Here is a 13,878-nt window from a genome sequence, read left to right as displayed (position 1 = left end):
ATTAACCCCTAATCTGATGACCGAACCTCACCGCTACTCTAATAAATTTATTAACCACTAAAGCTAAGTCTAACCCTAACTTTAACACCCCCCTAAGTTAAATATAATTTTTATCTAACAAAATAAATTAACTCTTATTAAATAAATGAATCCTATTTAAAGCTAAATACTTACCTGTAAAATAAACCCTAATATAGCTACAATATAAATTATAATTATATTGTAGCTATTTTAGGATTAATATTTATTTTACAGGTAACTTTGTATTTATTTTAACAAGGTACAATAGCTATTAAATAGTTAATAACTATTTAATAGCTACCTAGTTAAAATAATTACAAAATTACCTGTAAAATAAATCCTAACCTAAATTACAATTAAACCTAACACTACACTATCAATAAATTAATTAAATAAAATACCTACAATTATCTACAATTAAACCTAACACTACACTACCAATAAATTAATTACATAAAATACCTACAAATAAATACAATTAAATAAACTAACTAAAGTACAAAAAATAAAAAGAAAAGTTACAAAAAATAAAAAAATAATTTACAAACAGAAAAATATTACAACAATTTTAAACTAATTAAACCTACTCTAAGCCCCCTAATAAAATAACAAAGCCCCCCAAAATAAAAAAATGCCCTACCCTATTCTAAAATAAAAATAGAATAGCTCTTTTACCTTACCAGCCCTTAAAAGGGCCTTTTGTGGGGCATGCCCCAAAGAATTCTGCTGTTTTGCCTTTAAAAAAAAAATACAATACCCCCCCCAACATTACAACCCACCACCCACATACCCCTAATCTAACCCAAACCCCCTTAAATAAACCTAACACTAAGCCCCTGAAGATCATACTACCTTATCTTCACCACGCCGGGTATCACCGATCCATCCAGAGGTGGCTCTGAAACCTTCATCCAAGCCCAAGCGGGGGATGATGTCTTGATCCAAGCGGGTGCTGAAGAGGTCCATCATTGGGCTGAAGTCTTGATCTAAGCGGGTGCTGAAGAGGTCCATCATTGGGCTGAAGTCTTCTATCAAGCGGCATCTTCAATCTTCTTTCTTCCGGATCCATCTTCATCCCGCCGACGCGGAACATCCATCCTGGCCGACGACTTCCCGACGAATGACGGTTCCTTTAAGGGATGTCATCCAAGATGGCGTCCCTCGAATTCCAATTGGCTGAAAGGATTCTATCAGCCAATCGGAATTAAGGTAGGAAAATTCTGATTGGCTGATGAAGAGGTCATTCGTCGGTCAGGATGGATGTTCCGCGTCGGCGGGATGAAGATGGATCCGGAAGAAAGAAGATTGAAGATGCCGCTTGATAGAAGACTTCAGCCCGATAATGGACCTCTTCAGCGCCCGCTTGGATCAAGACTTCAGCCCGATGATGGACCTCTTCAGCGCCCGCTTGGATCAAGACTTCAGCCCGATGATGGACCTCTTCAGCCCCCGCTTGGGCTTGAATGAAGATTTCGGAGACTCTTCTGGACTGATCGGTGATACCCGGCGTGGTGAAGACAAGGTAGGAAGATCTTCAGGGGCTTAGCGTTAGGTTTATTTAAGGGGGTTTGGGTTAGATTAGGGGTATGTGGGTGGTGGGTTGTAATGTTGGGGGGGTATTGTATGTTTTTTTTTACAGGCAAAAGAGCAGAATTTTTTGGGGCATGCCCCGCAAATGGCCCTTTTAAGGGCTGGTAAGGTAAAAGAGCTTTTCTATTTTTATTTTAGAATAGGGTAGGGCATTTTTTTATTTTGGGGGGCTTTGTTATTTTATTAGGGGGCTTAGAGTAGATGTAATTAGCTTAAAATTGTTGTAATATTTTTCTAATGTTTGTAAATTATTTTTTTATTTTTTGTAACTTAGTTCTTTTTTTATTTTTTGTACTTTAGTTAGTTTATTTAATTGTATTTATTTAAGGTATTTTATGTAATTAATTTATTGATAGTGTAGTGTTAGGTTTAATTGTAGATAATTGTAGGTATTTTATTTAATTAATTTATTGATAGTGTAGTGTTAGGTTTAATTGTAACTTAGGTTAGGATTTATTTTACAGGTAATTTTGTAATTATTTTAACTAGGTAGCTATTAAATTATTAACTATTTAATAGCTATTGTACCTGGTTAAAATAAAGTTACCTTTAAAATAAATATTAATCCTAAAATATCTACAATATAATTATAATTTATATTGTAGCTATATTAGGGTTTATTTTACAGGTAAGTATTTAGCTTTAAATAGGATTCATTTATTTAATAAGAGTTAATTTATTTTGTTAGATAAAAATTATATTTAACTTAGGGGGGTGTTAAAGTTAGGGTTAGACTTAGCTTTAGGGGTTAATAAATTTATTGAGGTTTGGTCATCAGATTAGGGGTTAATACTTGAAGTTAGGTGTCGGTGATGTTAGGGAGGGCAGATTCGGGGTTAATACTATTTATTATAGGGTTATTGAGGTGGGAGTGAGGCGGATTAGGGGTTAATAACTTCATTATAGTAGCGGTGAGGTCCGGTCGGCAGATAAGGGGTTAATAATTGTAGGTAGGTGGCGGCGACGTTGGGGGCGGCAGATTAGGGGTTAATAAATATAATATAGGGGTCGGCGGTGTTAGGGGCAGCAGATTAGGGATACATAGGGATAACGTAGGTTGCGGCGGTATACGGAGCGGCAGATTAGGGGTTAATAATAATATGCAGGGGTCAGCGATAGCGGGGGCGGCAGATTAGGGGTTAATAAGTGTAAGGTTAGGGGTGTTTAGACTCGGGGTTTATGTTAGGGTGTTAGGTGCAGATTTAGGAAGTGTTTCCCCATAGGAAACAATGGGGCTGCGTTAGGAGCTGAACGCTGCTTTTTTGCAGGTGTTTGGGTTTTTTTCAGCTCAAACTGCCCCATTGTTTCCTATGGGGGAATCGTGCACGAGAACGTTTTTGAAGCTGGCCGCGTCTGTAAGCACCGCTGGTATTGAGTTGCAGTAGTGGTAAATATGCTCTACCCTCCCTTTTTGAAGCCTAACGCAGCCCTTCTGTGAACTCTCAATACCAGCAGTATTTAAAATGTGCGGGGGAAAAAAAGCACGCGTAGCTAACGCACCCCTTTGGCCGCAGAACTCTAAATCTAGCGGCATGTATTTTTTTTTTTAAATTACATTAGTTTGAAAAAAATTCACTTACATGGAAAAATGCCACCATTTTAAATTGCAATAAAAATTAGACATTTATGTAATTTTCTATGGTGTACATATTAATAGAAACACACATGTCATTAGATGCTGAACATTTAACATCAATTCACGTTCCAAAAACACCAGTTTGGATATTATACATATATTGTTCATTAAAAATAGATAATTAAAAATCAAGACAATATAATTTATCAACATTTTTCACTTTGCATCATCTTCCAATTTATATTTTTATATATCTATAAAAATATTAGATCAAATTTAAAACTAAATAAAATTCTGATTTCCCAGAGGGGTGGATTAACTCATCTTGACAATGTTGCATGCTGCTATTGCTGTCTAAATCCGATGAGTGTAGCAAAAAATATTTAAAAAAATAAATAAATTGTTGTACAGAAAATCATCCTAAAAAAAGTATTAGTTCAGGGAAACATGGACCTAGGAGCCTAGCAGTTACTGACAGGTGATGATTATTACTAAAAAGATCACTAGGATAGCAATAAGGATATGGAAACCTCTTATTTGAAAAATTGTGCAACTTCACTTTTTCAGATGTGGGTTCTTATAGTTCTATGGTGAAGGGGTAATACAAGCCTATTGACATTACGATAACCCCCAAAATAGAACCAATACTGAGCAGCTGGCAGGACACAGGACCACAAGATTGCTGCTTTTAAATAAGGTTTGTTTATTTATTGTGGTGGCACAAATATGGTATAGCTCACCACTGTTCCATATGCCTAAGAGGTTTCTACTATACAGATGATTCACCTGTGACCTAAAGGGGCATGAGGCGTCTTATTTGAAAGAAGGTAATCTCTTTTTAAATGTTAAGGGCATTGAGCTTGTCCTATTATAAAATAAATACAATAAATATATAAAATGGCAATCACTGATGATAGAAGTATGTGGCCCCCATTGGAAAGTGAGGTGACTTTTTTCAAACTTGACACTCATACATCTCTGTGTTTTATGGGGATAGGGTCACTTAATGTGCCCACTCCCCATTATCAAACAATACCAATGTGTATATCTGGGGTAGGTGATCACCATTATCACTGTTATCCCCAGTAAATTAGAAGTCTGTTAGAACACCCTTCCCCTCTGGTCAATCAGCAATTTAAGTTCTACTGCAGGTAATTGCGGCAGGTTTTACAGCCATCACTTGCATATTAGAGGAACATGCTACACATTACTTGAAATGGTAGAGTACTATTTTCCGTGTAAGTTGTCTGGGGCTAAGATATGGGCAATCAAAGCCCTAGATCTCCAGCCCCATATTCACTTATTGGAACACTGCATTACCAGCAAGTTCCTGTCCCCTCTGACAATGTACTGTCAGGAGCCTACAGATTCTGGAATGGAATGTGGAACTTACATAGGGATGACTTACTTTGTGTCATCTTCTTAAATTAAGGGATTAAAATGTAAGTAATGTAATTTATTAATATTTAAAAAAAAAATTGTGTTAGGTTTCAACCCAATGAAGCGTAGGACAAAGGGGTTGTTAAAGGGACCCATTGTTGTCTCAATGAGGTTAGGACTTCTTTATTAATCTAGGAATGAAGGTATGCTGCAAGTTTGTGGATTTTTTTAGATCACACCTTACTGTCCTCTTAATTAATAGATTAGGTTTTCAAATTAATATTCTAGAAATATTAGTAAAAATAAAAATCAGTTAAAGAAACATGCCACCTACACCCCAACAGCAGCTATTTGATAGATATACCACACCAGTCAGAATAACAGCTGAAGCAGGGGCACCAGGAGCCAGCCCACACATTGTTCATGGGGTGGGTGGTAAATCTTGTGCTTTCTGTATGCATCAGTCCTGGGGGGAGCAAGGGATCTAAGGACAGCCAGTGGAGCAAGCCAAACCGGGCAGACAATTTCATTGAGTTTTTAAAATTGGAGCTGTAAGCTACTGAAGTTGCCAATAGCTAAAAGTAGTTTATGGCTCAATTTAGTACCAAGTTTCCATTAAAATATATAGTGCAGTGCGTGCAGTCGGTCTTTTAGTGTATGTAAGTTAATTTTATGTTAACGCTTCTATCCGTCATTTGTTTTCTCAAAAATTGCACCATTACCATTAAATGTGTTGCTATGGTAACCCGACCTTACACTATAAAAGTTATGTTTAATGCCTGTGCTCCTAACCTGTGATCGCCTCTAAAGAGAAAGACACAGGAGTTATGTAGGTCACAAAACATGATGCATTGAATTTATGAAAATATGTTTTATTTAAGGAAAAAACATGTTTTGGTTTTTATTACATTTTTAAATGTATTGATATATGTAATATTTAGTGCTGCCCCTAGGCATAGGCCTAGTTGGAATTATGATGATATGTGCTTGATTATATTTCGATATGTAAATACATATTGATATTTAAATATGAACATAACTTCAACTAGTCCTATACCTGGGTCAGCAATAAATATTACATAAAACAATAAATTTATGAAGTGAAACACTTGTATTGTTTGCAAACTTTAATATCTCAATGGGAACTAGGCCTCAGAAAGCTTATTTTTTCTCTTTTACAGGTAGTTCAGCATACCGTAATGTTTCAGACTTTATTGACAGCTTCCGACAGTGTTTTTCCTTTTTATGCATTTAATGCAAACTGGGTGTAAATTTATGCTTTTCAGCTTCTATTGTTTTCTTTAACATGCATAACTTTTTTTAATAATGGGAAATGCGCCACCGGAAACAATCTATAAGTGTAATGGCTTCCAACGGCAATGGAAACAAGTCCTAAGGAGGTCAAAATCAGGGAACAGATGGTGGAGTTTGTACATTTCCTTATGCAGGTATGAACAGGGAAATTGCACCTTAGAAAGGGAAATATTGAGATCTTCTAATATTGATCTAAATAGGCATGAAGCCAAGTCCTTCTGGGATTATAATTTAATAAAAGGTCTACACTAACATTTTGGTATTCTCTGGCAATTTACCCTACACTTACTGAAGAAACATAATCACATATAACGGAGTGAAAAGTGCAATACCTCAATCAGTAGGAATTATACAGCTGAATAGGGAGGTAGCACTATTTTCAGGTCAGTTCTTTACTCCTGTGAGTATCCATAAATAGATAACTAACTTAGCTATATGTAATTAAGCAGACCCTATAAAGTAGACTATTTAAAACCCTAATCCCCCCCCCATTATATACAACCTGGTGAGAGGTGTGTTAAACTGTATAAGGCTCTCCTCTACCTAATTAAAGCTATAGGGACAGGTATCAGACTGTGAAGCATTCAAAGTTATTCATACAGCTTCTATTATACTTTATATATATATATATATATATATATATATATATATATATCCCTTCTCTTATCATATGCAGAAAGTGAATATCTCCCAATGTATCAAGTCTCCAAGTTACAACAAACATTGAATAAGTACGAGAAGTAAAGAACATGAACCACCTCATGTATATCTTTAGGTATCATAAGTGAGTCCACTTCCTCTCCCTCCATACTCGTGTTATGGGGTGTGGTGTCTTCAAGAAGGCCAATATCATCCTATGCAGTGAACTTTATAGTGCCAGAATGTTGTATCACAGCTGCTGAATGATACTAAGCATTGCCCACTGTAATTATTGAAGAACTAATGTAACCACACGCACCATCAAGTATTTGGTTAAATTATTTTTAACCAATGACTTGTGATTCTAAATTGAGTGATAGTGATTGCTCAAGATTGAGTGCAAAGTTGCTAGCATCCTGCAATCAGTATAGTTCAACTTCCATTCAATACCCTAAATACTAATAAAAGTTAAAAAAAACCAATATGAATAAATTATGAATAGACACACATGTTATTCACAACTATACTTTAGAATAAGTATGAAATCACCTACCTGTATTGTTTCCTGGTGTCATAACCAACTGCATTTGATTCCCAAATCTTTGTTGCAAGTACCCGTACAGTATTAAGAAATAGGATGAAATTTAACTAAAAAATAAATTAATATAGTTAGAACAATACATAGCATATATCACAATTATTCATATACGCACAGAAAGAGAAGTGCTCTACCAGGAAAGAACAACAGAATAAAACATTTTCAGCAGATGATAAATATCTTTCAAACATTAAAGTGACATTTTGTGTCAAAGGGACAACCATTTAATACTTATAACTGCAATAGAATGGCTAGTGCTCACTTTTAACTGTGCCTGCAGCTCTCTTTAAAATCAATCTCTTCTTTCAATCCCTTACAAGTGCTGATTTACTGATTAGTGAAGCTCTACATCTTCACAATGGATGCTGCCATCCTGGAACTTAGGTATTCTTGCACCCTGTGAAGTAGCAGTGCACATTCAGATTAGTGAACCTTTTGCCTTTTTGACACAATGTATCCTACACTTCAGTTTACTGTGTACAAGTCCAAAAAGCACAGGGTCTTTACATTATTTTACAATACAGAGCAGGAGCTGTGCATTTTATCCAGCGCTATTTTTAGATTTATGTGTAACTTTTAACATTTGAAAAAAGTGCAAACGTAAAACTTCCAGTCTCTATTGTGCAAGCGAAAATAAACAGCAAGATACAGCTGGCAAAAAGCTAGCGAGGCACTGAACTTGAATGTGTAAACTTTTGTCACAAGATACAAGAATACGTGAGTTCCAGGCTGATAGCGCCCAGTATAAAATCAAAATTATTTCAACCCCATTGCAAATCAGGTTTATTGACAAACTTTACCAACTTTTAGCTGTTTGCAATGAACAAAACAAACAAAAGTCATTTAAATAGATCAACACAACGCATGCTTCAAGTAGTTTCCCCAAATTCAACTGAAAATGCAACTTTCAGCCCAATGGATCTGACTGCGATATGTCAGGAGGAAGAAAACTGAAGCATCATCTGAAAAGAACACTATGCCTACAGTTAAGCATGGTGGTGGCTCGGTGATGCTCTGGGGCTGATCTGCATCCTCTGGCACTGGAAAACTGCAGCGTGTGGAAGGCAAGATGGACTTATTGAAGTATCAGGAAATCCTAGGAGAAAACGTCATGCCGTCTATTAGGAAGCTGGTGCTTGGGCGTGATTGGACCTTCCAACAGGACTATGATCCTAAGCATACCTCAAATTCTACCTAGGCTTGGTTGCAGAAGAAGTCCTTGAATATTCTTCAGTGGCCATCACAGTTACCTGACTTGAAACACGTAGAAAATCTCTGGTGGGATTTGAAGAAGGCAGCTGCAACACACAAACCCAAGTATATTACTGAACTGGAGGCCATTGTGCATGAGGAATGGGCTAAGATTGCTCAGGAACGCTGGTGTCTAGCTTTGAATCCCATTTGCAGCAGGTCATAACAACAAAAGGGTGTTCTACTAAGTACTAAAGGTGCTTGCCATGAAGGGGTTGAATCATTTTGTGACTGCAGAATTCATTAAAAGTTGCATTTTCAATGAATTTGGGGAAACCACTTGAAGCATTCATTGTGTTGAGCTATTTCAATTTCTTTGGTTTGACTTGTTCATTGCAAACAGCTGAAAGTCTGTAAATATTGACAATAAACCTGATTTGCAATGGGAGTTGAATAATTTTGATTGCAGCTGTACAGAGCTTCACCAACTGACACCTGTAATTGGTTAAAATAAGGGAATTGTGTCGAAGAGAGCTGCAGATACCGGGGAAAACAATAGCATATTGAGAAGTAACCCTGCTACTTTAGTGTCCAACAGTTGCATATCCCTTTAAAGTCTGTGGCTGTTACCAGATCACTGTAATTATGCTCCAGTAGAAACATTTACTCATGCTATATAACAGTGAAAGATAATGAACCCCAGACAGCATTTGAAAAATACAATACTGGCTTTATTGCTCTTATTCACTGCAAAAAAAAATATTTTTTATCAGCTGTGCAGAGTATAGAAGCATCTATGTGAGCTTTTTGAAAATACTTATGTCAAGCAGATTACTTTATTTTGCTATGTAATTGAATTGGAATGCAAAAGGCAATCTAAAAAGGCCAGATATTCTATTCAGGATTTATTGAAGTGGAAAAACTTAGGTTGTCTGCTTCAGTGCAACTGAAACAATACAACAATGTTATAGTACAAATGTATGATATTCTTCAAACGATGACATTTAAATAAAGTGATGTTACAAGGGAACAATCACTAGGATTATTCAAGCATTATATAATTTCAAAATAAACTGATGTTTTTATATTTTAAACATTTTTACTTGTTTTTTTTTTTAATCTTTAACACATTTAATAGTGCAGGTTTAGTTTATGGTCATTTATTGGTCACATTTAATACTGCAGGCTCAGTTTATTGTTTGTTTGCTTTTGTCACGTTTAATGATGCAGGTTCAGTTTATGGTTATTTATTGGTTGCATTTAATAGTGCAAGTTCAGTTTATGGTTATTTATTGGTTACATTTAATAGTGCATGTTTAGTTTATAGTTATTTATTGGTTACATTTAATAGTGCATGTTTAGTTTATAGTTATTTATTGGTTACATTTAATAGTGCATGTTCAGTTTATAGTTATTTATTGGTTACATTTAATAGTGCATGTTCAGTTTATAGTTATTTATTGGTTGCATTTAATAGTGCATGTTCAGTTTATGGTTATTTATTGGTTACATTTAATAGTGCATGTTTAGTTTATAGTTATTTATTGGTTACATTTAATAGTGCATGTTTAGTTTATAGTTATTTATTGGTTGAATTTAATAGTGCATGTTTAGTTTATAGTTATTTATTGGTTGCATGTAATAGTGCATGTTTAGTTTATAGTTATTTATTGGTTGCATTTAATAGTGCATGTTCAGTTTATGGTTATTTATTGGTTACATTTAATAGTGCATGTTTAGTTTATGGTCATTTATTGGTTACATTTAATAGTGCATGTTCAGTTTATGGTTATTTATTGGTTACATTTAATAGTGCATGTTTAGTTTATAGTTATTTATTGGTTGCATTTAATAGTGCATGTTTAGTTTATGGTTATCTATTGGTTACATTTAAAAGTGCATGTTTATAGTTATTTATTGGTTACATTTAATAGTGCATGTTTAGTTTATAGTTATTTATTGGTTGCATTTAATGGTGCATGTTTAGTTTATAGTTATTTATTGGTTGCATTTAATAGTGCATGTTTAGTTTATAGTTATTTATTGGTTACATTTAATAGTGCATGTTTAGTTTATAGTTACTTATTGGTTGCATTTATTAATGCATGTTTAGTTTATAGTTAATTATTGATTGCATTTAATAGTGCATGTTTAGTTTATAGTTATTTATTGGTTACATTTAATAGTGCATGTTTAGTTTATAGTTATTTATTGGTTACATTTAATAGTGCATGTTTAGTTTATAGTTATTTATTGGTTACATTTAATAGTGCATGTTTAGTTTATAGTTATTTATTGGTTACATTTAATAGTGCATGTTTAGTTTATAGTTATTTATTGGTTACATTTAATAGTGCATGTTCAGTTTATAGTTATTTATTGGTTGCATTTAATAGTGCATGTTCAGTTTATGGTTATTTATTGGTTACATTTAATAGTGCATGTTTAGTTTATAGTTATTTATTGGTTACATTAAATAGTGCATGTTTAGTTTATAGTTATTTATTGGTTGAATTTAATAGTGCATGTTTAGTTTATAGTTATTTATTGGTTGCATGTAATAGTGCATGTTTAGTTTATAGTTATTTATTGGTTGCATTTAATAGTGCATGTTCAGTTTATGGTTATTTATTGGTTACATTTAATAGTGCATGTTTAGTTTATGGTTATTTATTGGTTACATTTAATAGTGAATGTTCAGTTTATGGTTATTTATTGGTTACATTTAATAGTGCATGTTTAGTTTATAGTTATTTATTGGTTGCATTTAATAGTGCATGTTTAGTTTATGGTTATCTATTGGTTACATTTAAAAGTGCATGTTTATAGTTATTTATTGGTTACATTTAATAGTGCATGTTTAGTTTATAGTTATTTATTGGTTGCATTTAATAGTGCATGTTTAGTTTATAGTTATTTATTGGTTACATTTAATAGTGCATGTTTAGTTTATAGTTACTTATTGGTTGCATTTAATAGTGCATGTTTAGTTTATAGTTAATTATTGATTGCATTTAATAGTGCATGTTTAGTTTATAGTTATTTATTGGTTACATTTAATAGTGCATGTTTAGTTTATAGTTATTTATTGGTTACATTTAATAGTGCATGTTTAGTTTATAGTTATTTATTGGTTACATTTAATAGTGCATGTTTAGTTTATAGTTATTTATTGGTTACATTTAATAGTGCATGTTTAGTTTATAGTTATTTATTGGTTACATTTAATAGTGCATGTTTAGTTTATAGTTATTTATTGGTTACATTTAATAGTGCATGTTCAGTTTATAGTTATTTATTGGTTGCATTTAATAGTGCATGTTCAGTTTATGGTTATTTATTGGTTACATTTAATAGTGCATGTTTAGTTTATAGTTATTTATTGGTTACATTAAATAGTGCATGTTTAGTTTATAGTTATTTATTGGTTGAATTTAATTGTGCATGTTTAGTTTATAGTTATTTATTGGTTGCATGTAATAGTGCATGTTTAGTTTATAGTTATTTATTGGTTGCATTTAATAGTGCATGTTCAGTTTATGGTTATTTATTGGTTACATTTAATAGTGCATGTTTAGTTTATGGTTATTTATTGGTTACATTTAATAGTGCATGTTCAGTTTATGGTTATTTATTGGTTACATTTAATAGTGCATGTTTAGTTTATAGTTATTTATTGGTTGCATTTAATAGTGCATGTTTAGTTTATGGTTATCTATTGGTTACATTTAAAAGTGCATGTTTATAGTTATTTATTGGTTACATTTAATAGTGCATGTTTAGTTTATAGTTATTTATTGGTTGCATTTAATGGTGCATGTTTAGTTTATAGTTATTTATTGGTTGCATTTAATAGTGCATGTTTAGTTTATAGTTATTTATTGGTTACATTTAATAGTGCATGTTTAGTTTATAGTTACTTATTGGTTGCATTTAATAGTGCATGTTTAGTTTATAGTTAATTATTGATTGCATTTAATAGTGCATGTTTAGTTTATAGTTATTTATTGGTTACATTTAATAGTGCATGTTTAGTTTATAGTTATTTATTGGTTACATTTAATAGTGCATGTTTAGTTTATAGTTATTTATTGGTTACATTTAATAGTGCATGTTTAGTTTATAGTTATTTATTGGTTACATTTAATAGTGCATGTTTAGTTTATAGTTATTTATTGGTTGCATTTAATAGTGCATGTTTAGTTTATAGTTATTTATTGGTTACATTTAATAATGCATGTTAAGTTTATAGTTATTTATTGGTTGCATTTAATAGTGCATGTTTAGTTTATATTTATTTATTGGTTACATTTAATAGTGCATGTTTAGTTTATAGTTATTTATTGGTTACATTTAATAGTGCATGTTTAGTTTATAGTTATTTATTGGTTGCATTTAATAGTGCATGTTTAGTTTATAGTTATTTATTGGTTGCATTTAATAGTGCATGTTCAGTTTATGGTTATTTATTGGTTACATTTAATAGTGCATGTTTAGTTTATGGTTATTTATTGGTTACATGTAATAGTGCATGTTCAGTTTATGGTTATTTATTGGTTACATTTAATAGTGCGTGTTTAGTTTATAGTTATTTATTGGCTGCATTTAATGGTGCATGTTTAGTTTAGAGTTATTTATTGGTTACATTTAATAGTGCATGTTTAGTTTATGGTTATTTATTGGTTACATTTAAAAGTGCATGTTTATAGTTATTTATTGGTTACATTTATTAGTGCATGTTTAGTTTATAGTTATTTATTGGTTGCATTTAATGGTGCATGTTTAGTTTAGAGTTATTTATTGGTTACATTTAATAGTGCATGTTTAGTTTATGGTTATTTATTGGTAACATTTAAAAGTGCATGTTTATAGTTATTTATTGGTTACATTTAATAGTGCATGTTTAGTTTATAGTTATTTATTGGTTGCATTTAATAGTGCATGTTTAGTTTATAGTTATTTATTGGTTGCATTTAATGGTGCATGTTTAGTTTATAGTTATTTATTGGTTACAATTTATAGTGCATGTTTAGTTTATAGTTATTTATTGGTTACATTTAATAGTGCATGTTTAGTTTATAGTTATTTATTGGTTACATTTAATAGTGCATGCTTAGTTTATAGTTATTAATTGGTTACATTTAATAGTGCATGTTTAGTTTATAGTTATTTATTGGTTACATTTAATAGTGCACGTTTGGTTTATAGTTATTTATTGGTTGCATTTAATAGTGCATGTTTAGTTTATAGTTATTTATTGGTTACATTTAATAGTGCATGTTTAGTTTCTAGTTATTTATTGGTTACATTTAATAGTGCATGTTTAGTTTATAGTTATTTATTGGTTGCATTTAATAGTGCATATTTAGTTTATAGTTATTTATTGGTTACATTTAATAGTGCATGTTTAGTTTATAGTTATTTATTGGTTACATTTAATAGTGCATGTTTAGTTTATAGTTATTTATTGGTTGCATTTAATAGTGCATGTTTAGGTAATAGTTATTTATTGGTTACATTTAATAGTGCATGTTTAGGTTATAGTTATTTATTGGTTACATTTAATAGT

At 32.1% G+C, this 13,878-nt stretch overlaps 1 protein-coding gene across 1 annotated transcript in view; it reads right to left on the bottom strand.

Annotated features, from left to right (window-relative positions):
• PTH2R (parathyroid hormone 2 receptor) overlaps positions 1-13,878 on the bottom strand; it is a 500,002-nt gene that overhangs the window by 54,094 nt on the left and 432,030 nt on the right. Inside the window, exon 10 of the mRNA XM_053690413.1 lies at positions 7,074-7,168. Within this exon, the coding sequence (XP_053546388.1) occupies positions 7,074-7,168 (95 nt within the window). The remainder of the gene's footprint in view (positions 1-7,073; positions 7,169-13,878) is intronic.

Source organism: Bombina bombina, chromosome 1, assembly GCF_027579735.1.
Source record: "Bombina bombina isolate aBomBom1 chromosome 1, aBomBom1.pri, whole genome shotgun sequence".
Taxonomy (NCBI): Eukaryota; Metazoa; Chordata; class Amphibia; order Anura; family Bombinatoridae; genus Bombina; species Bombina bombina.
The sequence above is the reverse complement of the archived record's forward strand: the minus strand, read 5'-3'. Positions and strand labels throughout refer to the sequence as shown.